Consider the following 26,025-nt stretch of genomic DNA (forward strand, 5'->3'; position numbering starts at 1 on the left):
GGGGTGTTGCTGGAGGTGCCCGCCCCCCACCCGCTGCCGGCTCACCCCAGGCTCCCAGGCTCTGAGAAGTTATGTCACAGGTGTGTGACCAGGTGCTGACAGGATGGTGCTTGGTCAGCGTAGACGGTGGGAAGTCTAGGGGCTCTCCAGCTTGCTGCCAAGGGCTCCTGGCGTGACCTGAGTGGGGCCTGCCTACTGGGATCTGGCCCCCCGAGGCTCCTCCTAGATTCCAGGCCAGGCACACAGCGGCCAGGCACAAACCAGCTCTGACTGCTCCTTCCTCACCACCTGTCTACTCCCTCATTCATACATTCGTTCGCTCCTTCCATGTGGCTGACTGTTGGTAGGTGCCATGCACACATCAATCGTTCGATAGACTCAGCACCCATGGGTGACGTTGGGCCCGGAGGTGAGCTCAGGCACAGCACCCACCATTCTGTCAGCCATGCAGGGGATGCTGCAGTCAGTGACACCATGTCTGTCATTCGCCCCCAGGAGGGAGGGCTTGCCCAGGGCCCCCCCACAGCCTCCCTGTCCCTCCCCACCTGGCTCTCCCACACTCCTTCCTTCCTGCCGTCACTCTCCAGAGCGCGCTGGGCTGGGCTGGGAGGTGTCTGGGAAGCCCTGCCTGGGCTCAGCCCAGCTGAGTGTGAGCAGCTGACCTCTGAGGACTGAGTACCTGCTCCATGCACGCGAGGCTGCAAACCTCCCGTAGTGCTCCCAGTTCTCCCCATGGGGCAGTTGCCAGGAAGGGGACCGGCTGATCTGCCCAGGCCAGAGGTGGCTTTGGGTTGCAGAATGCCCTTGTCGGATTTACTGCTAATTTCTCAGATCCACTTTCTAGGGAGGGCGCAGGTTCCCCTGAGGCCCCTCAAGCTGAGGGTGGCAGCTGGCTTCGCCACGCCCCTAGCTGCCCTCTGGTCAGTTGTGACTTGTGAAGAAAGAATTCCACTGAAAATGCCCTTGTCCTCAGGGCAGCTGCGTCCCCCTGGCATCCACACCCATTTATATTTTCCGGGCTCTTAGAAGCACGGCCTGGGCAGTGGGAGCTGAGAGCAGAGTAGCCGGGGCTCAGGGACACGAGGAACCATGGTTCTGGAATGACCCAGCGAGCCCAAACCTGTGGAATGAACTCCGGCACACAACACCCCAGTGGTGGTGTTGGGGACACATGCCCTGTCAGGGGACACCTATCCTCAAGGGTCTTCCTAGTGGAGGTCAGGAGTGCCTCAGAAGATCCCCCAAACTGAGGCCTAGCAGAGGCTGAGGGAGTCTTCCGGGTAGCGGCAAGGCCTGCCTTCGGGCGCTGCAACAGCCATGGTCACACCCCTGTCTGAGGACCTGTCTGGGTCAGGGGCCAGGTGGCAAAGCAGGGACAGGGGCTAATCACAGCATCCAGAGAACCAAACCGATGGTCACGTGCCTGGGAGCTCCCTCAACTGCCGGTGCATCAGTTGGAGGATGGAATTTTGGGGTCAGGTGGCTGTTGGGGACAGGGCCAGCCAGGTAACTGCAATTTCAGGCACCAAATTCCCAGGGAGCCCTGGGGATAGGACTCACTTGCAGAGGACTCTCAGGAGGTACCCACCCCTCCCTGCTGGGAGCTGAGCCCTCCTGGGGAGCCAGCACCACTCCACTGTCCCTTCCACATGCTGCCTTGGCAGCTCCTCCTGGACTGACAGCTGCACCCAGAGTGGCGCCCTCCTCACCCCTCAGGGCCCACTTCAGCCAACATTGGAGACTGACTGTGATCTCTGGTCTGCCTGCTTTCTCCTCAGTCTCCCCGAAGTTCACAGGCGTCTGCTGACCTCCAGATGACATTGAGAAAAGCCCGGCACACTTGGGCCGGTGGGGAGCCAGGCTGTCCTGGGTCATCTCAGCCTGACTTGGCTCCCATCCTTGGGAACTCACCCATGTCCTCAAAATCCCCTCTGGCTGCGGCCGTTCACGGGCGGCTTTCTCGGAGAATAACTTGCTGTCCTGTGCCTGGGGGGACTGTCCTGGGCCAGCTGGACTCAGGCCACCCTGCGGAGTTGCTGAGTGACCTCGGGCCAGCACTACCTCCTTGACCCCAGATATTGAAAAGACACCCCTTGAGTTTGCCCACAAGCCAGAGGGGCTGGTGTCCACCCCCACCACGTGAACCTCCACCTACTCTGGGCCCCTCTAGGCCTGCTCAGACCCCTACCCTCCAGGCCCTGAGGCCTGACTCCTTCCTGTCTGCTCCTCAGGTCCCCAAGACCAGCAGCCGGAACTGGGCCGAGCTCCCTCATGCCGGCTCCCCTCCCTCGGGCCTAAGGTAGAGCTGGCTGGCATTTTCTTACCCTTCTTTTAAGCCTCACATCATCTTTGGTTTTAAATAAGTGCTCTTTTTTCTAAAGGCAATCCATGCTCATTGCAGACAAATTGGATATTTTTGGAAAGGGTACAGGAAAAAAAAAATCATCCGTAATCCCAGCACCCAGAGATAACTCTTAATTTTAAATTAGAATCACATGCCTTTTGATTGCATGTGGGATCCTGGGCAATTTCCCACGTCATTAAATAGTCTTCAAAAACAGGATTTTTACCCACTGCCCCTTCCTCCTCTATTTCTGAGCATGTATGGCTATTTTAAACTCGTGAAGAATCCTTGAGCCGTGAATTTTTTTTTGCATTTCTCATTTTTTCCATAGATTAAATTTCTGGAAGTGGGTTGGGGAAAGAGGAGGGCAGTGGGGCCGGTGGAGTGGACGGCCCTGGGGAGTCATTATGACCTACGGTCGGGGGATGGGGCAGGAGGGGTCATAGGGAGGTCAGAGCCCTGGTGTGGCTGGTGGTATCGAGGCTGCCATCCCCCGGGGGAGGAGGGGAGGCCGTGAGGGGCACACCTGCAAGTGCTACCTGGTCCAGCCCCTGGAGGGCCCTGTGGTCCCCTCCTGTGGGGAACCGGTGGAAGCAGGCTGGGGTGGACGGTCCAGGGAAGGCCGAGGGTACAGCAGGGCCTCTCAGAGCACGTGGCCGGTCCCCTGCTTGGCTGGTCTGCGCTGCCTCGTGTGGCTGGATGCCGTGCGCACTGGCCCTGCCTGAGCTGTGGCTGGAGGGATAGTGGGAAGCCAGGGCGGCCGCTGCCACGTAACTCAGGACACAGACGCACAGAGCCTCTGGGGAGGGGAGCCTGGAGGGACAGGCTGGGGCCCAGGGGCCTTAGGGCATGGGCAGCGCCTGGGGCTGCGAATGTCAGTCAAGTTAGGGTCCTCCTCCTAGCCCCTCCCCTAGGTCCCCAGAGAGCCGTCAGAGCTGCGTGACTGACCGGGGACTTGGTAAGGGTGGGTGACTGACTGAGGTGGGGCCTGGTGTGGCCTGGGCCCTGCCCCGGCAGGCGTGACTGACGCTGCCCTGGGTCTCTGCAGGAGGCGCCGCTCCCCATGGTAGCCGCACCCAGTGATGGCTTCCACCGTCCCCACTGGAGGTCCAGCCTCCTGTCTCCCACTGAGGAAGAAGAGCAGGAGGAGCTGGATGTTGGTGAGCGGGCCAGTGGGCGCCCACACACCCCTGGTCCCGGCTCTGAGCGGGTCGCTCTTTGGGGGCCTTTGTTTCTAGGCACAGGTTCTAAGTGTGTGCTCTGTGCCTGCGGAGTGCAGGCGGCGTGGGCTGCCCTGAGGGAGGTGGCCTGGGTGGAGGGACGGCTATCCACACCCCCTCCCCAACCCCGGATCCTCCCCTGACACTGTCGGGGGCAGCAGGCAGACAGAAACTTCCAGAAGGGCCTAGTGAACCAGCACAGACCAGGGCCATCCTTCCACAGCCTTACAAGGCAGGCGAGGTTTACTGTGGTGGCCTCAGTCTTCTGCACCCCGCTTTCAGCATGCTGAAGGCCACAGCCATCCCCGTGCTCAAGAACTCGGGCTCCACAGCTCTCCCGGGGGACAGCTGGCATCCCCCATCCCCTGTGGTGGGGCAGGGGGGCGTCTCCTATCACCCCTCAACCAGGCTGCCTGGGGACACAGAACCCCTGGAGAGTGCTAACAACAGGCATTCTGAGTTTATTTGTGGTCCCACTGGTTCCAGTGCCTGGCACGTACTGGCTTCTCTAACCGCTTTGAGTGCGTGCGTGAATGCCTGGCTCCAGCTGTGTCATCAGTGAGGTGGCCTAACAAGCCTGGGCCTTGCATTCGCTGCGTGACGTGGCCCTGGCTGTGGGTGTCCGCTGGGGGTTCCCAGAGCGGCCCCTCATATCCGCCGTCACTGGCTCGGGTGTGGGATACGCTGAGATGCCCACGGCAGGTTCCCTTTTACAACATGCACAGGAGCAAGGAGATGAGCTGGACCCGGAGGGGGTGGCTCCCTGTCTGCAAGCAGGGCAGGGCCTGACCCACGCTGGGACACGACTTTGTTTCCATTCCCAATGGGATGCTGGTTCGCAGCTTTTTCTTTTCTCTGATCAAAGAAGTATCAATTACCCTTGTAAAAATGTTAGAGAATTTCGAAGTCACCGCTATCATATAGCTCCCAGGCTTGGTTCTGTGCCCCACGCCCAGGTCTCCAACCCCCAAAGAACCCTCCTTGCTGTTTGTCTTTAAGCCATAGTCAAACAAAACTCACCATTGGCTCAGTGTGCTTACAGCTGCAGCTGGGAGAGTCAAACGTTGTGTGTGCTATTTATTTTAGTGCAAGGACAACGGTAGGGACCCAGGTTGGTTTTTTTGTCCCAAACGATGAGCAGTTCCTTTGGCACCCTGTTCTCCTCTTGGGCTGAGGTTTCATGTCCCCTGCGTGTCCCCTTTCCTGGGCTGGGGTCTGAATGCTGTCCCGGGACACTCCTCTGGCTGGTCACCATGCCCCTCGCCTGTCTCAGTGTCCAGGGGGTGTGTGCCCTCTGTGTTCGCAGTTTCCTGGCTACTTTCACACTATTTTTCCTGCAAATGCTTTGTAAAGAAGGCAGTTTGGGCCAGTGATGTAGGGTCGCAGGCGGGCCGGAAGCTGGAAGGCCTGGGGCTTCTCCTTGGTGCCCCAGCACAGGCTGCAGGGTCCCAGCGCGGCCTCTCTGCTTCTCTGTCCCGCAGACCACCCAGGCAGGGCAATCACGGTGAAGCCCCTGAGCGACCGCCCACCCTGGGAGAAAGCGCTCATGGACAGAGTCGGGGTCATGTCGGCCACGGAGAAGAGCCTGTTGTTGGAGGCCATCTGCCATCACATCCAGGAGCATGACCAGGTGGGACCCTGGGAGACCCCTGGCTCACCCGCCACCCTCTGCTTCTCCAGGGCTCACTGGGGGCGGTGGGTCCACACCGCTCCTTGGCTCCCAGCAGCCGCTGCACTGCCCGAAGCCGCTGACCTGGTAGAGCTGGCGGGGCTTGAGCTCTGTGCTCTCTGTCCATAACTCATCAAGGAGGAGGTGTCAGATGCCTGCGTCCAGGAGCTCCTGGTGTCCTTGAACCTGGACCTCAAGCAGCCTTTAGAGAAGGTCAGTACCTGGGCAGGGCTGCCCCAGGCTGTCCATGGTGCAAGCTGGAGAGGCTGGAGAAGCTGTGCCAGCTCAGGCTCCTCCCCTCCCCTTCCTTCCCCTCCCCTCCCCAAGTGACTGACATGACCTGAAGCTCCCAGTGCATGGAAAGTGCCAGAAAGGCATGAGGGGTGCTGCAGCCACGAGGAGGCTCTGCTCACACCTTGGTCGCTCTAGGACACTCAGATCCAATCAGGTGGGCGAGGCCTGGAGGCGACAGTGGTCTCAGGAGCGCCAATTCCACTGTTCCCTCCCTCAGCATATTTACTGAGCATTGAGCACCAGCCGGGCAGGCCCTGTTCTGGGCTGGGGGGATGTGGCAGTGGACAGTGGACAGTGGCTGGGACAGCAGTGCCTGCCCTCATGGGCCTAACCCTCTAGCACGGCGACACACAGGACAGAGATGTCAGCAATGAAAGTAGGGAAATGTGTTCCATTCAAGTTGTTCTGCCCAGTGTAGAAACTACAAATTTCCATCGAGGGAAAAACAAAGGGGAATTCTAGAAGATTCTGAGTGTGGCCTCCTGCGCCATGTGAGCGGTGGTTGGGGTGCAGAGCATCATGGCTCCTCCTGGTGCCTGAGGGGCGTGGGCTGGGAAGTCAGCTGTGGCCAGAGGGCTCTGAAGCCAAGGCTGCAGGGGGGTGGTCAGGGGGCTTGGTGTCCTGGGGGGGCACAGGACAAGCTGCGGCCCAGCCCCGGGGTTGGGGGTTAGGGGGAAGGGCTGAGGCTCTAAGTGCGGGGTCTGGGTGCCACCCCACAGGAACCACAAAGCTTGGAGCCCCAGGACCAGCACGAAAGCCATGTGGGGTGGGAGGGGGCTTTGGTGTCCCCCGCTTGACTCAGCCTCACAGACAGCCTGGTCCAGTGGCGGCAGCGGTGGTGTGGGGCCTGGGGTGGGGGTTCCCAGACTTCACTCTCCCATCACCGGTGGTGACGCTGCCGCTTTCCTGTGCCCCACTGGCCTGACAGCTGCTCCATCCTTCTCCAGACCCTCCTCTTCTATATCTATGGGCTGGTCCTCAGAGAGTGTCCCAGTGTGGAGCTGGTGAAGAAGCACCTGGCCGGCCTCCTCGAGCTGTCCCAGCAGTCGTCCAGCCAACAGGAGGTGGGTCCGCAGCCCTGGGACCGCCCCCTGTGGCTCACACAGCCCCTCGGGAGCAGGTGGCCTGGCTGCTTCTTGGCCCTTGCCCTCCCACCCTTCCTGTCATGCGCCTGCCACTCGCACAGCACCCGGCACTCACTTTGTCAGTAAGCGTGGGGGTCCCTGGTGCAGGCGCTGATCCAGAGGGGCCATGGGACCTGGCTGGCTGTATCCTGGCTCCATCCTAGCCTGGTGGCCCCCTGGGGTGCACGCTGCTCAGGACAGGGGTGGGCAGGAGAGAGAAGGCCACGTCAGGCGCTGCCGCTCCGGACCAGTTCACGGGCTTCTCTGGCCCACAGGATATTGCACTGGCCATTGGCATCACGTCCTCCGCGCACATGGAGGTGGTGTGGTCCATGCTGGAGCACCTGGGTCGCACCAGGTCCCTGACGTCATCCTTCACATCCCCAGACAGCCAGGTAGAGAGAGTGAATGGGGACGGGAGGGGCCGGTGGCCTGGAGAGCGTCACTTGCCTTTTCTGAGCCTCCTTTGCTCACTGGGAACAAAGGGGTGACCCCTGCCCATCCCAGCTCCCTGAGGGGAGAGCGTGTGAGACTCAGGCCTCTGAACTCACTGTGACACTGCAGACGTGAGCCTGGTCCCCAGAGCCCCAAGCCTGGGGGCCAGAGCTTCCATCAGGGCTGACCGTCAGGGGCTGTGGGGCCTGCCTGCTGTGTGTGGCCTGGGCCCCAGTTTCCTTACCTGTGCACCTGACCTGGGGGATGGATAGGTTGAGCTGCTCCATTTTGTTAGCCAGCCGCTGTCCCGGGCACCTGGCTGGGAGGAGCAGATGCACCACAGGGACGCTTGGAGGAGGGGTGCTGCCTGGAGAAGGAGCGGGTCCAGCGAGAGGGGCTGGGGGGCAGAGGGGCTTTCTGGAGGAGGGGCTGGCACTGGGTCTGGGAACACAGCCCTGGGCCTGAGCACAGGACTGACCCTCCCGCGAGTCCACTCTCCCACGGCCGGTCGGAGAGTCTGGCAGCCTCTGCGGGCCCCGCTCCCCAGCGCCCTCCCTGCCTGCAGCAGCCGGACCCCAACACGCACTGGAAATGGGTGGGCAGCATGTCCCTGCTCTGCTATGGGCAGATGGCCACACACGCCGGGGAGCGCGTCCTGCCCTGGGTGGACAACCTCGTCTCCAGGATGGTGTACTACTACTCATGCAGCAGCGACGTGAGCCCTGCCCGGGGCGCCCCCGACGGGTGGGCACGGGCTGTGTGCTGATGCATCACAGGTGACCCGTGGCTCTTCCCACTTGTCTGTCTGTGCACCGACAGGATAATACCCTCAAAAGGAGTTTCCTTTCGGCGACCATCATGCTCATGAGAGCTCTCAGGTGGGAGAACAGCACCCAGAGCTACAAGTTCACTCAGATACCAGAGCTGATCCACTGTCTCCTGGTGAGTGACCCCTGCAGGGGCCATCAGGGGAGAGGAGGCTGAGTGGGCAGGGCCCGGCACCGCCACCATGCCTTCTCTCTCTGTCCTTCCAGGGTATCCTTCAGAAAGAGCCCAACTTCCTGGCCACCCTGTTCCGGCAGAAGATCATATTGGTCATTGTGGGGCTCAGGTAACTCCCGCTCAGGGTCCAGGAATGAAGACAGGCCAGGTCCTCTGAGTGTGGGGTGAGGGTCTATGTGTGAGGAGATGAAAGGCTGTGAATAAGGGCCAGAGTCGGTGAGGCTGACGCCAGGGACTAAAGCTGATGGACAAGCTGAAGCCGGGGGCCACCACATTCTATCAGGGAGAGTTAGACTTTGTTTCTTGTCCAAGGTAGGCTGTTAACACGTTGCGTACGGATCACGAGAATCTTCACGAGGGATTTAAACCCCGCCGTACGCAACGTGTTAACATTGACACAGACTGAGCCCTCGTCCTGGATATATACACAGCCCTGATCCCAGTCACATGCTGAGCCCTGACCCTGGTCACACGCTGAGCCCTGATCCTGGTCACACGCTGAGCCCTGATCCTGGTCACACACTGAGCCCTGACCCTGGTCACAGACTAGGGCCTTTCCCACATATTGACGCCTGATCTCATTCAGTGTTGACACTGACCCCAGAATAATCCCGAAGTTTTCTTACAAATACATGTCAATAAACCCAAGAGAAGCGAGTGAATGAGCTGGGCTAGCCCCTGCCAGTCCAAATGAGCTCTTGCAATCCCACCGTGCCCCACTCCATGCCACAGTCTAAGGCCTGTTTGTAATCCAGACCCACTTGCACATTTTAAGTTACATAAGCTCTCCCCGCTGGGAACCTGCTTCAGCCAGGCCTTTCATTCCCAGGATAGTGGGCTGTGCGAAGAAATCCAGAATCCTCTGTGTGTTTCTTCCAGCAGTCTGCGGCCCAGTCTCAAGCCCATGGTCAAATCCAGGATCCTGCAAACCTGCCTGGAGAGCTTGTACAAGCTCCCACCCACGGAGATGCTGAAAAACTGTTTACCTCCGCAGGAGTCAGTCCCGGATGTCATGGTGACTGCCCTGGTCCTGGGGCCTGTCTGTCCCCCGGGGAGGCCAGTTCTGGGTGCTGGACCAGTTTACTAAGCCTTTGCCATGTATGTGAGTGAGGGGAGCAGAGGGGAGCAGAGAGAGCTATGTACTCACCGATTTTCTGTCGGCTCTCCTATCAGTGATGAAAGAGGGGTGTGGAAATCCCTGTACAGGTGTGGATTTGTCTCTATCTCTGGCAGTTGTACCAGGTTCTGCTTCATTTACGTTGGTGCTCTGTTCTTAGATCCATAAACACGTAGGTGTCGATGTCCTCTTGATGAATTGAGTCTAGTACCATTATGAGATGACCGTCTTTATTGCTGGGACTATTGTTTGCTCTGAAATCTGCTTTTTCGGATACTAATGCATTTAGTCCAGCTGTCTTCTGACAAGTGTTGGTACAGGCAGCCTCTCTCCATCATTTTATGTTTAACGTATTTGTGTCATCGTAGAGTGTTTTTGTCTTTTTTTGGAAGCATATCATTGGATCTTGCTTTTCTATCCAGTCTGACAAGCTCTGCATTTTAATTAGGGGAGGGGGATTCTAGCCCCTCACACTCAGGTAATTGGGGCTATGTTACCATCTTACTGATCTTACTGTTTGTTTCCTATTTGTCCTGTCGATTCTTTGTTCCTCTTTTCCTCTCTTTCTGCTTTCTTTTGAATTAACTGAACTTCTTGATGATTCCATTTGATGTGCTTTTTCTATTAGCAAGACCACTTTGTTACGTTACCTTACTAGTTGTTTAAAGCTCATAGGAAACATCCTTAGCCTATGATGGCCTTCCCTGGTGTTGCATTGCTATTGTCATCCACTTCAATTCTACACATGTTACACAGACATTGCTATTATTTCTGCTTTAAACAGCCAGTTGTCTTTTAACTAGACGTAGGCAATAAGGAAAAAAGAGTCTCACAGTCACCAACACGGTGAGCATCTCTGCAGCTCTCGTTCTTTTCTGTGGGCTCATCCCGTATCAATGTCCTTTGCCTACAGAATATCCTGTACTTGTTCTTAACTGTTCTGGTACCTTGGCTTTCGTGTGTCTGGAAAGGTCTTTATTTAACTTTTGTTTACAAAAAGACATTTTCGTTGGGTATAGAATTCTACATTGACAGATTCTTTTAGAAAGTTGGCACTTTCTTTGGCCTCAAGTGACTCCCACACACATGCACTGATCAGCACTCAGCTGAAGACTCAAGGAGGGCCCCTCTGTAGATGTCCAGTGTTCTCTCCATGCCTCTCTCTCTGCTCCATGTCTCTGTTCTGTGAACTCCAGTTGCCTTGGCCTCCAGCAGCATTCCGCAGATGGGAGGGGGGTGGGAGGAGAGGGCAGGATCTGCACATCTGGCGTGAGTGCGTACTCACTGTTGGATCAGAGGGGAGTGGCTCTCCACCATGTCTTTGATGACTCTCCTTTTCCATGGCACTTAAATAGCAACACACAGTCTCAAACTTGCTTAGATGTTCATTTTTAAAAAAAACATTTATTAAATTCATTGGGATGACATTGGTTAATAAAATTATATAGGTTTCAAGTGTACAATTCTATAATACATCATCTGTATGTTGCATTGGGTGTTCACCACCCAAAGTCAAATCTCCTTCCCTCACTATATATGTGACCCCCTTTACACTTTCTACCTCCTCCCAACCCCCTTTCCCTCTGGTAACCACTGTACTGTGTCTGAGTTTTTGTTTGTTCATTTGTTACTTTCAGTTTTATATTCTACATATGAGTGAAATCATATGGTTCTCAACTTTTTCTGTCTGAATTAATTTGCTTAGTATGATAATCTCAAGATCCATCCATGTTGTCTCAAATGGCAGAATTTCATCTTTTCTTATGGCCGAGTAATATTCTATTGTGTATATGTACCACATCCTCTTTATCTATCACTTTGGTTGTTTCCAAACACTAGCACAACACTTTGGTTGTTTCCATGTCTTGGCCACTGTGAATAATGCTGCAGTGAACACCGGAGTACATACATCTTTACAAATGAATGCTTTCAAATTTTTCAGGTAGACACCCAGAAGAGGGATTGTGAGGTCATATGGTAACTCTATTCTTAATTTTTTAAAACATTTTTATTGGGGAATATTGGGGAGCAATGTGTTTTTCCCGGATCCATCAGTTGTGGTCCTCCAATCTAGTTGTGGAGGGCACAGCTCAGCTCCAAGTCTAGCCAATGTTTTCAATCTTTAGTTGCAGGGGGCAAAGGCCACCATCCCATGCGGGAATTGAACTGTTAACCCTGTTGTTCAGAGCTTGCGCTCTAACCAACTGAGCCATCCAGCCGCCCCTATCTTAATTTTTTGAGAAACCTCCTTACTGCTTTCCAGTTTACATTCTCACCAGCAATGTATGAGGGTTTCTTTTTCTCTGCAACCTCTCCAACACTTGTTACTACTTGTCTTGTTGATAATAGCCATTCTAACAGGTGTGAGGTGATTAGACATTTATCTCTATTCTTATTCAATTTTTACAATGTGTTCTTGCCTCTCTCCAATGGGACTGAGATCTTCTCAAGGTCAGGAGCCAGGCTTATTTCCTACTCTACATCTCCCCACAGGTGGGATGTATCGGATGTGCTCAACAAATATCCATTGAAGGAGAGAGTGAATTTATGGCTAGTGAATCATTAAAAGGATGTCAATTGTATTCACTGTCTTCTTTTGCATTTATGGCATATATGTGTCCTCTGAACTTGAGCAATCTCTGATCCTTAGGTGGTCAAGGGGGCAGGTTATAGCACTACCATGCAGAGGAACACTGAGAATCATTCACTTAACCAGTATCTGTTAGGTGCATGCCATACTCCCACAATCTGCAGCATCACATAATATTAATGTATTTACTTATTCATTCAACAATCATCGAGCAACTCCTAGTGCCAAGTGCTGTGCTGGTCTGCCATCCGCCTCCATGGTGAGCAGGTCGGTGCGTGGCTTTTAACCAGAGTTCTGAATATCTATGCCAAAAATGTTCCTAGGAAGGACCAGGAGGGTGAAGAGGAAAGAGGACGGGACTAACCCTTGAGGGATGGAGGTGTTTAAGGCAAACAAAGGACATGAGCAGCAGAAGTGACCTGTGGGATGCCGGAGTGGTGGGAGGCACCCTGGGGGTTGTTTCCAAGGAGGCTGTCCTCCTCCTCCAGGGCTCATCAGTCAGCTGGGGCACATGTTATTGTCTACCTGGGGCCCTGCAGGGAGGATTGGCCAAGCCCTCACCTGGGACAGTTCCCCAAGCACCTAGTAAGGACTGGACAAGGTTGTTGGCCAGGGAGGGACACAGGGCTGGCAGGCCAACCCCAGCCATGCAACACCAGGTGGCCATCTGCCCCAGTAGGTGCTGTACCAGAAGTCCATGCAGGCACTTGACCTGCTCCTCCAGACCTTCATCTCTGAGAACAAGACCATGGATGAGGTCTGCTTCCTCCTGCAGGTGAGGGTTGTGGGCAGCATTTGGTGTAGAACCAAGGGCTTCCAGTGCCCACCCCAGTCTTGGCCTCGGCTTCTCCATGGTCCACTCAACGTGGGTCCCAGTTTGGCAGGCTTGCCCTGCACCCTGGCCCAAGTGCCGGGGGCTGTCACCTCTTGTAAGGGCTGTGGTGGGTGTTTCAGAAGAGTCAAAGACCCTGTGAGGAACAGAATGACTCATTGAGCTTACCTTCCAGTGCCCCTGGAGAAAGGACCAGTCTCAGGAATAATCTGAGGGTTCCCACAGCCTGGAGATGCTCTCCTTCAAACACCCTGGCTTCCCTCTGATCCACCAGCCTCCACAACTGTTGCAGCCCTGAGGCTACTGAGACAAACCCAGATATCTGCCAGACACTGCTTAGCTCCAGAGCTCCCACAGCCCAGGGCTTTCCTGAGCATTCTGGAGTCTGTCATGTGGCCCCAGACCCAGGCTCTCCTGAGGGAGCTGGGCTGATGGATGGGCAGAGAAGGGGGAAACATCTGGTGGAGCAGGACCAGCTCCAGCCAGCCCTCCCATCACCCATGTGCAAGTGGCTGTGCCCTAGGCCAGGTCTGAACTGGGTGGTAAGGGTGGACCTGTGGGGTAGACCTGTCTCCTCAGCTCTCCTGTCTCCATCCCAGCACACAGAGCCCTGGCTGAAGTCGGACAAGAGCTATGAGCGCAAGCGGGTGGTACAGTCCATCTTCCTGCTCCTGAAGTACGTGCTGGACTGTGTGGTGCTCACTGTGAGTCTTCTGACAGCCCCCACCTGCGGGAGGGTGGCCAGGCAGGCAGGCCCGAGCAAATGGGGGGCAGGGCACCCCGTGACGCTCTGCCTTGATGTGGAGCTCACCTCCCAGCCGCCTTCTGACTCGTGCAGTCAGCATTCACTGAACATCTGGACTGGTAGGCACGGCGCTGGAGACAAGGCACACACGCTGTCTTCATGAGGTCTCCTGGCAACGTTGCCTGTGAGCAAGGCTTGAAGGAAGGGAGGGAGGAAAGCCAGGGGGCTAGCCAGGAGCAAAGTGTCCAGCTGAGGTCCAGAGGGGAGCTCCACATGTGCAAAGGATCCAGAGCAGCCAAAACAATCTTGGGAAAGGAATGAGTGGACTGCTACTGCTGGATTTCAGGACTTAGTGGGAACCATGACCACGTGTCAGAGTAAAGATAGACCAATAGATTGACCAAAAAGAAGAGCGGGTCAAAAACTAGGACCCCACTTGTACAGTCCATTGATTTTCAACAAAGGCATCAAAGCTATTGAATGGGGAAAGGAAAGTACTTTCCACAAAAGTGGTGAAACAAACAGAGGCCCAAACAGGGAAAAACAGGAAACAAACCTCAACCCCGATCTCACACACCACAAAAATCATTCAAGATGAATCACAGCACGAAATGTAGTTTCTAGGAGAAAACAGAATTTTCCTACAAACTTGGGATAGGCAAAGATTTCCTAGACAGAATGTAGAGGGCAGCAATTGTAAATAAAAAATATGGCTAAAATGGACTTCACCAAAATTGGAAATTTCTGTACATCACAAGACACTATTAAGGGACCCAAGCGTCAAGATGCGGACAGGAGAAAATATCTGTAGTGTGTATGTCTCTAGCAAAAGATGTGCATCCAGAAGGTTAAGTGAATTTCTACAATGCAATCGAAAGCTAAACAGCCCAGTTTTAAAACAAGCAGAAGTTAAGCAGGCATTTTATAAAGTACATGAAAACGAATGGGCTCAACATAATCTGTCATAAGGTAATGCAAATTAAAGCCACAATAGGACATCATCGCTTACCACTGGAAGGCTAAAATGAAAAGGACGGACCATACCAAGTGTGGACAGGGATGTGGAGCCATTGTTGGTGCAAGTGCAGACCAGTACAGCCACTTGGGAGAGCGTTCAGCAGTTTTTACCAAGTTAACCCCTGCCAGTCCTGGAACAATGCTGAGTTCCACTCTTAGTATTTACTCAAAAGAAATGAAAACATATATCCATAAAAAATACCATCGGTGTGCCCTAAGAACAACAACAACATCAAAACCCCTAAACCTCCAAAGGATCAATTAACTGCCTGTCAGAACAAAATTCAATAGAACACTCACAATGTCCAGCAAACACTGAAAACTTATTTGATGTGGGAAAGAAGCAGGAACAGTGGCCCGTGATTAGAAGAAAATCTAGTCAACAGAAGCAGACCCAGAAATGACAGAGACGATGGAATGAGGAAACAAAACATGAAGACAGCTATTATAAATATGTTCAAGAATTTAAAGGAAAATATAAACACAATGAAAGAATAAAGAGTATCAAGAAAACTACATGTCAAGTAACTATAAAAAAGAGCCAAATGGAAATTTTAGAAATTGCAAAATACACTATCTGAAATGAAAAATTCACTGTATTGGTTTACAGAAGATTGAGCCCTGCAGAGGAAAGTATCAGTGAACTTGAAGAGAGGATGAACTTTCAACAGAACCTATTGAAACTGAAGCACATAGAGAAAAAAGAGAGGCTAGATGAAAAATAAAGCCTCAGTGACTGGGGAACACTGTCAAGTATAACCGGAGTCCCAGAAGGAGAAGTGAGAGGATTGGGACAGAAAGAAATCGTTGAAGATAGGATGGATGCAAATTTTCAAATTTAATGAAAAATATAAACCCATAGGTCCAAAAATGTCAATAAACCCCAAGCAGGATAAACACAAAGAAAACCACACCAAAGCATATCACAATGAAAATTGCTGAAAAACAATGATAAGTAGAAAAAAAAATCTTAAAGCAGCCAGAACAAACACACATACACACATATGCATGCATACAGCGAAATAATAAGAATACCAGTAACTTTTCATCCGAACCAATGCAATGCCACCTTTTATAGACGAGGAAGCTGGAGTCGGGAGGTAAGGGCTGTCCTGGAGCTGGAAAGAGAGCTTCTTCTCAGATGCTGAGCTGGTGACTTGCCCACAAGACGCTGAGCAGAGCAGTGGATTGAGAGAGCTGGAAAGTTGGGAGGGACGGTGGAAGTGACACCAAGGAGCTCGGCTTGGCTTTGCTCACTGCCCGCCCTCCGCAGGAAGAGGCCATGCCCTCTGTGCTGGGTCACCAGATAGGACTGCTGATGCTGCTATGTCGAGACAAGGACGAGGTCACCTGGACCCACTCCCGCCAGTGTGTGTGCCTCCTCCTGCAGCTTCTAATCCGGCAGAAGGGTGAGCTGTGAGGAGGGAGGGGGTAGGAGACGTTGGCAGAGGCCAGCGCCCACTCTTTCCTGTGGAACCGGCCAGGCTCCTTGGTTTCTCTGGGCCTCGCGTGTGGTCTGGAGAGGACGGTGTCACTTTCTGGGCTTCCGCAGGTCAGGGCTCCTGACGGAGTGTCCTCCAACAGGGCACATGGAGGAATGCATGCATTTGCATGAAATGAAGACTTTTGAAGCCAGGGCCTGCAGAGAATCGGACGTGTTCTACCATTTGGTGAAGGTGGGGCCTGTCAGCGCTGGGGCAGCGAGGGGCTGACGGCTGGCCGGGTGCGCCCACAGAAACCCCACACTGCCCAAACCACCTCCCCTGAGCATTACAGATGGGGCCAGTGGAGGCCTCCGACGACCTGTGCGAGGGGGCGGGTTAGGCAGAGCCAGGAGCTTGCTGCTCTTTCCAGGAAAGTGACAGCTCCCTTCCCCTTCAATCCCGCCTGACCCCACCCACCTGTAACCTGGACGTGTGGCTGGGCCCATTGGGAACTGCAGATTCTAAGGTCTCACTGACATCTTCAAAACCTGTCTTCTCAGCACCCTGTCTCCTTCTGGCCTCTCCTTTGTGACATCCCATCTCAGTTTGTCGGGACTGTCCTGGTCTTCGCACTTCCCCTTAGCCCCAGGCAAGCAGGATGGCTGGACTCCCATTTCTCTGTCCACCCTCCCCATCTGCTGTCTTGGGCTCGGCCCTCCCTTCTCGTTGGACTGGGAGTTGAGGGTTTGGGTTTGAGTCCACGCTCTGTGCTTAACTGACCAGGGGGCCTTGGATGGGTCAGTCAAACTCTCTGGGCCTCAGTTTCTCCATCTTCCAGTGAGGGTCCCTGAGCCGGACATCCAGCCTGCTCTCAGGACAGGCTGTTGTAGGAGTGGTGACCCCTCTGTGCAAATGGGCACCCCTGGGAATCCCTCCCAGGGAGGCCTGGGTTTGGAAGCCTGTTGTTGGGGTGGGTCCCCCAGAAACAGAACCTGGGACAGGACTTCTGGTGGGGTTCTCAGGAGAAGGGAGTGAGGGAGGCAGGACCGGGCAGGGAGGAGCTGAGCAGGGTATGGTCTCGGCCTGACCACGAGGAGTGCTGCGGCTCGACCTGCACCAGCAGTTGGTCCCACCTTGCGGCTGGGGGTGGGCTTCCGTAGCCCGCGTCAGTGACTGTTTAGGGGCTGCAGGCCGCGGGGCAGGGGTGCCTGACCTGGGCAAGGCTGCTCGCTGCTGTCGTCCCCAGAGCAATTCTCCAGAGAAGGGGCAGCCGGGAGCCTGTAGCAGCCAGACTTCCAGCTGCCGGTGGTGGCCCGTGGCCTCCTAAGGCCAGCTGGGCAGGGCACCAACAGCCTGTTCGGGGCAGGGGGTCAAGCGGGGCCCTTCTTCGTTGCCTGCAAGGCCATGTCCCTGGTATTTGGTCCGTCTGTGGGTAAGAGCAGAGCCCCCAGCCCTGGGAGAGCGGGATGACTGCTGACGCTGTGGCCCTCAGCCAAGCCCCTTTGGCACAGGCCTTGGACGAGAACCTGAGCGTGGCCCAGCACACGCAGCTTGTACTCACGTTCCTGCACGGGCTCTGCAGCCACAGCCTCCCGCAGTGCGACCTCGCCTCTCAGCTCCTCCTCATGGTCTCCGAGGACCACAGCATCAAGCAGGAGCAGGTGGGCGCCTGGGCCAGGCGGCCACAGCCCCTCTCTCTGGCCATGCGCAGTGTGCCTTGTGCAGGCACCGGAGGACCTGGCAGGGCAGCTCGGGGGGATGGGGTGCACGACGGCCACGTGTCCAGGGCTGCCCGTGTGCGTGTGCCAGCTCACCACCCCTCTTCATGGAAACCTCCCGAGCCAAAGGAGGCAGTGGGTCCCAAGGATGCTCCTGGCAGTTGGCAGCGGCCAGCCCTGCCTCCAGCTGCCTGAAGCAGCATGGCCCTAATTGATAGCAGGGCTGAGCCTCAGTGATACCCCAGGGTCCCTGCTTCACCCTGCTTTCTGGCTGGATCCCCTCAAGGTCCCAGGGCCCTACCTTGTTCACAGACTTGTTCAGCAGGAGAGACAAATGGTTCCCCCACCCCAGGATTTGATTGTCTCCCGCCTAGCTTGGCCAAGCTTGTCCTCAGCCCCTCCTCGGGCCTGGTCAACCCCCGGCCCTTTGGGGTTGATTCCCATTTTCAGCAGCTGTGAGGTGAGAGGCTGCTCCCACCTGCTATCCCCATTGGGCCCTAGTTCAGACGCCTCGTCAGGCTGTCCAGATGCCTGCGTGGAGGAGGTGGCCCTGGGCCAGCAGGGTACAGGGGCAGCAGCTGGAGGGGCTGCACTGAGGCCCCTGCCGCCTGCCCCTCCCCATGCAGGTGGCTGAGGTCTTGCAAGGCCTGTTCCAGGAGCTGCCTGGCGTCCTGTTTAACAACATCCTGCAGACCATGATGAAGGTGGTGGCAGTTCTGGGGGCCCAGCATACCCAGGAGACAGTGGAGGTCATGCTGTCCCTGTGCCACCCCTCAGAGAGGTAGGTCACATGCATGCACGAACTGAAATGAGCACGTGGCCACCCTCTGGGGTTCGCCCTCCTAGTCCATGGTCACTGCCTGGATGGAAACTGGTCCTGGAAAGGCAGAAGCACTCACAAGCTTTGGCATGACTCCGCCCCCTTCCTAAACTCCAGAACGGGGCCAGTGGGGTCCCCGAAGGTGGGGTGCCGAGCTGAGGGTGCCAGGCTGAGGCTCCAGCAATGCCAGGAGGGGGATTTCTACACAGAAATATCCCTCAGACTTGGAGAGCTCCACACGCCAACCTGCAGAGGGGCCAGAGGTGAGCTGGGTGACATGAAGAAACTACTCAGCCCCCAAATAGCTCCCGCCTGCTGACCCCGGCCCCAGGCACACATGGTCCCAGTCAACCCTCTGGGCTGAGAGCCACTGGGCCCCCAGCCAAGGTCTGCAACACGGAGCACGTTAGAAATGCGGTGTCAGCTGGCTGTCCCTGCTGAGTCAGAAGCATAGCCTCGCCAGCGCAGTGGTGTGTGTGCCCCGCTAAGTCAGAGAGGACGGAGGGACCATGGTGCCCTGGGACCATCATCTGTCGGGGGCCACAGGGCGTTCTCAGGGACCTGGATCCGGGAGCACCTGTCAGGCCGCCCGAGGGGTGAGCCCTGCTGGGGTGTGAGCCCACTTTCTTGGCCTTGGCACATGCCTTGCCACCTTGTTTCCCGCGCCCAGACACATTAGAGAGAAAAAATGCAGTTCTCTTTAATTTGAGGAAAGGTTTATTAGGGTGAGGAGACAGGCTGGGGAAAGAGTGGGGTTTGCTCAGGGCCACACAGGAAGGGGGTGTGAGCGGGAGCAAGCGCCCAGGGTAGGGGAGGCTAGCCGCACTCAGAGCTTCGGGCAGGGGCCCCAGCCCTGCTGGTCAGCAGAATACAGCCTCCTGGACACCCCACACCATGACAGGCGCACCCTTCTCGAGGGCTTAAGCCACAGTCTCCACTTCAACAGGTCCACAGGCCATCCTGCTGTCCAGGGGTTGCGTCCCGCCTGCCCCTCTGTCCAGTGTGGCCAGCTGGCTGGTGGGACTGGACTCCCTGCCTCCCCAGGCAGGTCACACCGCTGTGGAAGGCCCTGGCCACCAATGACCTGCTGGCCCGCAAGGTCGTCACTCTGCTTTACCTGAAATTGAAGCAGCGGCCACCCAAGGAGCTCCTCAGGTTCTCAGAGCAGGTGCAGCTGACTTCCCTGCTGGTGAGCAGCACCACACCTGCCTGGGGTCCCTCCCTGCCCCCCTGCAATGGCCTCTCATTCAAGGGCCCTATGGGATGCCAGGGTCTCACCGAGAGGAGCCAAGGGCTCTGGACGCTGTGTCCCAGGTGGAGCCACAGCCCCTGGGACTCTCCGGGTCCCACCAGGCGAGGGCAGCGGGGCCTGGGGACAGGGCAGCCCTGTAGCTGCAGCTCTCAGCTCCTCTGCTCACTGCACCAGGCCCCATGCAAGCACCAAGGGTGGCGGCCCTCGGGGCCCTGCTCTGTCGCCCCCTGCAGGCCCTGGACACCATTTACGAGCTCCTCTACATGCGGGAGTATAAGGCCACAGTGCACTGGGCCTTTGCGGGGATCCTCCTGGGCCTGCTCACGCAGCTCCACTACCTGTTTGAGCTGGGCATGGTCGACGGCATCACAGACTACCAGGAGGACGTCCTGGAGATGACACCCCTCAGCCCCTGCAGGTGACATGTGTGACCGGCCTCGGCGCCCAGCCCCCTCTCTCTGGTTCCTCTCACACATCCACAGAACGCCTGGTGGGCATAGGCCCTGGGCTAGGAGCTGGGGCAGGAAGGAGCTCTGGCCCCACCTAGGGGCTGTGGTTCAGTGTGGGAAGCAGGGGGTAGAGCCGCCTACAGCTATCAGGACTTAGGATCCTAAGAAGGGGGCAAGCTAGAAGGTGACAGCTTGCCCAGGCCCAGATGGGAGAGCGGGTCCGGGAGAAAGCCAGAGCCACCTTCCGCTCCAGGTGGCGCGCTGAGCCCCTCCCGACTCACCTCTGAACACCCACACTTGCCCCTAGGACGTGCCTGGAGGCACTGAAGGGTCTTTTCTGGACTACCAACCACTGGGAGGTGTTTGCTGACCTCAAGCTGCTGCAGGCCTGGGAGCTCTTTGAGCACTTGGCGACCTACACAGAGGGGGTGACCCTCTTGGCCAAGTAAGCACCAAGCCTGGGAAGGGCACCCCTCCTACACCCCACCCTGGGACCCCGCACTTCAGACTCAGTCACCTGGGCCATCTCCCCGAGTCAGTGAGGTCTGTGGGGAGACGAGGGCCCCCCTAGCCAAGGATGGAGCCCTCAGGGCTCCCGTGTGCGCCTCTGCCATCTGACAGGACCATGGTCCAGTATGACTGTGAGATCAAGGCTGTCTTTGGACAGTCGGTCATCTTACTGACGGGCTCCGAGGCACGGGACAACATCGTGGCTATCGTCGTCATCACAGAGGTCAGTCCCTGCTCGCTCCTCACCGGTGCCCTCTGGCCCTGGTGAGGAGGAGGCTGGCGAACTGGACTTCCATTCTACCCTCCAGCATAATGCCATCCTAACTTGTGCCTTCCACGTCAGACCTCCTTGCTGTCTGGAAGTGCTTCCTTGCGTCTCACCCCACGATCTCATGCTGTGCTATAGGCTGGTTTTCCCTGGTAGCCGAAATGGTGGTCTGATGGTAAGAACCTGCTCAGTTTCTCAACAGTCACAATCTCACCCAGCACGTGTCTCGGAAATCTGTGGACAACTTCCTGAGCCTGGGCCTGAACAACCCCAACCAGCTGGTGCGGGCCATGAGCCTGCAGGGGCTCAGAAGTGTCCTCATGCACCCTAAGAAGGTGAGAGGAGGACACGCCCACTTCTGTCCCAGGAAGACTTCCGGGAGGAGGAGGCATTTGAAAAGAGCCTCCGTGACAGGTGGAATTGGAAGGGGTGGACGGTGAAGTTAGGCCTGGGGCAGGAGAGGGTCGGAGTGTTTGGAGGGGACCCTGCTGTACTGCACAGGCCTGAGGATTCTGGAAATTTGGAGCTGAAGGGAGCTCTGAGGTCAGCGACTTTGGCCTCCTTTCCAGGTGGGAATCCCTTACCGACAGCACACCTGCCAGGTAGTCGGGTTCATGCTCCACCCAGTATATGGAAGACTCAGACCTCGCTGGTTGGGGGCGTCCTTCCGTCTCCTGCCCTGGGCCTCCCAGTACATGTCCGTGCCCGTGATGGGGGCTGAGGGCTGGGACTGAGGGCCCCTGTTGAGCATGAAGTTGCCGGTGGAGCATCGGGAGGGCATTTCGGAGGAAGTATGGCAGCTGTGGTGGGGCTACGTCTCCCCGCAGGTGGACTTGCTCCAGAGCCGGCTGGCCAGGGTGCTGGACAGCTTCCTGAGGCCTGAGCCCCAGAACCTGCTGGGCCTGATGGAGGTCGTGGGTGACATCCTGCACCACCTGGGCCTGCACGGCGTCGGTGCCGTCAGCCTCAAGATAGCCCAGCACCTGCGGAAGCTGTTTGACGATGTGAGACCCCACGTTTGCACAACGCCTCACCCCAGCCCGCCAGTCACAACAGCCGAAGCGGCTGCGGGCCCCGTCCCCCAGGCTTGTGGGTTAAGTCCTCCAGCTGGTGGAGGAGTCAGGAGAGAAGCTGGTCCCAGGAAAGAAAGGTTTCTCAAGGGCTCCAGGCTGTCACGGAAATAACCATTCCAAATCACATACACCCCTCACTCAGCGGACACTGGTCATGATGGTGGCTGGCTCGGGTTGAGGAGAGGGCAAGGCAGCGGCAGTTTGTCTTCAGAAAGACACTTGGCGCAGCCACGTAGAGAATGGGTGGGATGGCTGCCACCCCAGGCGGGGTTAATGATTTCAGGTGTTCTGAGTAAGTCAGGAGAGGTCAGGTGGTGAGGCTTAAGCCAAGACAGGCAGACAAGCTGCAGGTGAACCTCAGGGATGGAAGGCACATTGAGGGGAGTGGGCAGAGTGTAGGGTGGGGTGAGCCCCAGTAGGGGTGTGCAAGTGGGAGATAGGTGCTTTGGTTCCTGGAGGTGAGGAAGAGGGAGGTGGAGCCAGGTGGGGGTCAGATGGTGCTGCCTTTTGTGAAGGGGTCCTGGAGACCCCTGGTGCTGCTGTCCCAAGGCTGTTGCGTGAGGCTGTGGAGGCGGGGATGGAGCAGCAGATGGCCAGACGCAGTCACCACCACGTCCCCAGGGCAAGGGCACTCTTTTTGGCCCCTTCTTATAGAAGGTGAAACTGAGTCACACACTGAAGGAGCCTTGCCCAGGGTCACAGAGCTGGGAAGTGACAGATCTGGCACCAGGGTCTGTGCTCTAACCCCCACACTGGCCTGTCTGGGAGTCGGAAGTGTGACTGTTGTCAGCCTGAGGTCCCCACAGAAATCGCAGAGGACGGAAGCCAGGGGGAAGAGGCCAATCCCGGAGGAGGCCGCAGCCATTGGAGGGGGTGGCAAGGGGCACAGGGGCAACCAGGAGAGAAGGCAGCTCCGGCTGGTGTGACAGGCTGGGGTGTCAGGTGAACAGCAGCGTCAGTGGGGGAGAGGGGTGAAGTCTGCTGGCCCTGAGCTGAAGAGGGGTGGATGAGAGGGCAAACACTGGCCACTGCAGGTCACTGGGCCAGACAGCAAGGGGTGGGATGGGGTGGTGGCCGGCAGGGAGGCGGTGGTGTAGGGGCTGAGGGCGCCAGCATGCAACTTGCCTGAGGGGAGGCCTGCCCGCTGCCGGCAGGAACGGGAAGACGTGCGTGGAGGGGCCATCTTCCTGTACGGCAATGTCATCTACAGCGGTGGTAAGAAGCATCAGCAGATGCTCAGGAAGCACGCCTTCTGGTCTCTGGTGCCCCTGCTCTTCCACCTGGCTGACTCCTGCCCTGCAGTGGTCAGGGTGAGTGTCCCGGCCATGCCTCTGGCAGGACGGCGTGCTCCAGAGAGGCCTGCGCTGGTCTGGAAGTGGGATGGGGAAGGCCCCACCTGCCTACGGCTCAGTCGGGCAGCTTAGGAGGACTGAGCCCCAGTAAGTGGAGACCAGGGCGAGGTTGCCATTCTGGAGAGGCCGCATGACCTTGCCAGGAAACGTGCCGAGGGAGAACAGGAGAGAACTCATCCAGGGTGATGGTTCCCTTGGCCCTGCCTGTCTCCAGGTTCACCCCGGCTTTATCCAGGACCCTGAGAGCCTCCCCTGGCTTCAGATAGCCCCCCCATCAGCCTTGGGAGCCTGGCATTTGGGGTTGGGTGCATACCATGCCTGCTCCAGGGCACCTGCCCCCATGGAGGTTATGGGGTGACCCTGTTGCTACCAGCCATTTCACAGGCCCCAAGGCTTCCTAGCTCATGCTTTTGGGAGGCGCCTCTAATCTGCTGGAATATCCTCTCCAGGGGCCCCCTCCTGAGGGCAGTCTTCCTAAAGGGGGTGGAAATGGGAGGCTGTTACCTGTGTGGGTCTCTCTCTCTCTCACTCTCTTCCCACCCGCAGAAGACAAAGTCCACCTTCCTACGCTGCGCCATCTTGCTTAAGTGGCAGTTTCGGAAGGAGCTGTTCAGTAAATTGGCGTGGGGTCATGGCCAGAGTGCCGAGAATGATATTTTTGTCTACATGGTAAGATGCCGGCGCCTCCCCAAGCAGGGGCAGGGAGGCCAGGGACGTGGAGATGGGCTGTGTGCAGTCAGGGTCCTCCAGGAATCGGCTCACCCCAGCACCCTCTGAGGGGCATCCACATGGGGGTGGGATGATGCTGGGAACCCCTCGGGGACGTCTGCCTCGGCTGTGTGCCTGTCAGTTGAGTGCCTGCTCTGTACCTCAGGGGGGCAGCGTGGTCTCTCAGCAGTCGGCTCAGGCCTCCCAGCTGGGCCATGTGGGAGACCACCCCCACCATGCGCCTGGACCAGGGAGCCCTGCTTGGCAGCTGTCCCCACCCACCGCCATCTCTGCCCCCTCCGCAGGTGGAGAGCAACTTCGCCAGCTACCACAAGTTTCTCATGCAGGCCTTGGTTTACCTGAGCAGCCCCCACAGGCACCTGAAGATGACAGCCATGAAGTTCATCGGTAGGTGGTGGCCCAGGGGCCTTGCTCTCCCACCCCCACACTGCCCGCTGCCAGAGTGGCTGCATTGGACTGCGAGTGCCAGCGCCCTGGGGTCTGCTCCAGCAGGGGCAGTGGGCTGGGCCCAGGCTGGGCACCATTGGTCCCAGCAGCCAGGCTCTGGTCTCCTGCCACTCATCACCTTCCTGCTGTGCAGGAGGGATACTGCAAGACTACTTCAGCAACCTCTGCTTCTCCTTAAAGACGGGCGATGTGAAACTCCTCAGGAAACGTGAGCGCAGAGCCCATCTGGATCTCCCTTCCGCACCCACACGGGCTGCCCGCCCCGGCCCCCGGCCCCCGGCCCCTGGCCCCAGTGCCCCTGCCCTGCCCTGCTGGAGTGGCCGTGTGGTCAGACCCTTGGGTCTGTGCTGCAGAATTCGAGGTCCTCAAGCAGGAGCAGGACTCCATCTGCCGCAAGTTCTACCAGAACCACTTGGACAACGTCATCGAACTGTTCCAGAACGTAGCCCACTGAGCCCTGGCTGCCTGCTGTGCCGCTTGTAGTTGTGTCGTATTGTGCAATTCTCTCTATTAAACATGACAGAGTTCCCCCTGGCCTCCTGGGCTCTCTCTGCCTCTCGCTCACCCTCCCAGTGCCACCTTCTCGGGAGGCCATCTGGGCCTGAAGAGCGGACCTGAAGGGTGTCTCCTTGGGCCAGCACAAGGCCCAAAGTCAGCCACTGGCCCTGGGCTGGCCCAGAGACTCAGGGCTCATCACTGAGGCCGCTCCCCAGCCTTCCCAGGCCTTCCCAGATCCTGTGATCCCTCCTCCCCAGCATCTAGAATCTTCCCGCATGCCCGCCCTGGTCCAGGCCCCCCAGCTGCCCTCCTAACCATCCCTTCTCTGAGCCTCTGCCTGAGCAGAGCTTTCTAAATGCACATTCCAGCCCACGCCTGTCCTGCCCTCAGATCATGTTTAAATCTGGCACATGGGCCTGAGACACTCCAGGATCTGTCCTCGCCGCCTCTGCCCCCGGCTGGGCAGTGCCCGGGCGTTTCCAGCATGGACATCAGCCCCCACCCCAGGCCCTGCTGATGGCCCCTCACTGTGGCCACAGCCCCCTTGCTCCCAGGGACTGCTTTGGGGACGGCACCTGCAGCTGCTCAGAATGTTCCGGCACGTGCTAATCACTGTTGCGTGTGAATCCAATGCAGTCATGAGGATGAGGACCGCGACGAGGCCCTCGCCCTCACGAGGCATCATGGGCCCTCTTAGGGGAGAAGCACAGGTGCTGTCAGACAGCCATCCAGGGAGTATGTGACAGGCCATGTCAGAGGCCCCCCGAAGTCGCCCAGACTTCCCCTCCTGCCGGGAGGGGCGGGGAGCCTCCTGGGGAAGGGCATCTGGCAGGCATCACCAGGGCTGGGGGCAGGACAGGCTGGGAGGGCAGGAGGTGCTGGTTGAGCAAGGGGAGAGGCCTGACCGACACCTAGGGGTCCAAGAGGGCGGATGTGGGGAGGGCCCGCTGGAGGGCAGGGGGATAAGCTGGGAAGCTGAGAATGCCCGCCTGGGGGCTAGACCTGCGTCGCTGGTGGCACAGGGCTGGTGGGGGTGTTGGGCAGGAGAGGAGCCTGTGCCGTCCTCCAGAGCCTTTCCCTGTAAGCAGAGGGCCGG

General features: G+C 57.4%; 1 protein-coding gene across 1 annotated transcript; it reads left to right on the forward strand.

Annotated features, from left to right (window-relative positions):
• Positions 1-387: 387 nt before the first annotated feature.
• Positions 388-24,885, forward strand: LOC109434829 (maestro heat-like repeat family member 5). Its single transcript, XM_088799295.1, has 29 exons — positions 388-409; positions 2,232-2,299; positions 3,393-3,504; positions 5,046-5,194; positions 5,372-5,446; positions 6,475-6,591; positions 6,927-7,046; positions 7,652-7,801; positions 7,906-8,028; positions 8,121-8,197; positions 8,971-9,103; positions 12,475-12,570; positions 13,227-13,331; positions 15,663-15,805; positions 15,942-16,065; positions 17,325-17,474; positions 18,158-18,312; positions 19,396-19,540; positions 19,837-20,021; positions 20,360-20,497; positions 20,674-20,785; positions 21,049-21,165; positions 21,658-21,834; positions 23,058-23,213; positions 23,802-23,924; positions 24,130-24,180; positions 24,269-24,371; positions 24,565-24,639; positions 24,785-24,885. The coding sequence occupies exons 1-29, from the start codon at positions 388-390 to the stop codon at positions 24,883-24,885; spliced, it is 3,402 nt and encodes a 1,133-aa protein (XP_088655421.1).
• Positions 24,886-26,025: the final 1,140 nt, after the last annotated feature.

This window comes from Rhinolophus sinicus, chromosome 6 (assembly GCF_057876585.1).
Source record: "Rhinolophus sinicus isolate RSI-liver-muscle chromosome 6, RSI-T2T, whole genome shotgun sequence".
In the NCBI taxonomy this organism is placed as follows: Eukaryota; Metazoa; Chordata; class Mammalia; order Chiroptera; family Rhinolophidae; genus Rhinolophus; species Rhinolophus sinicus.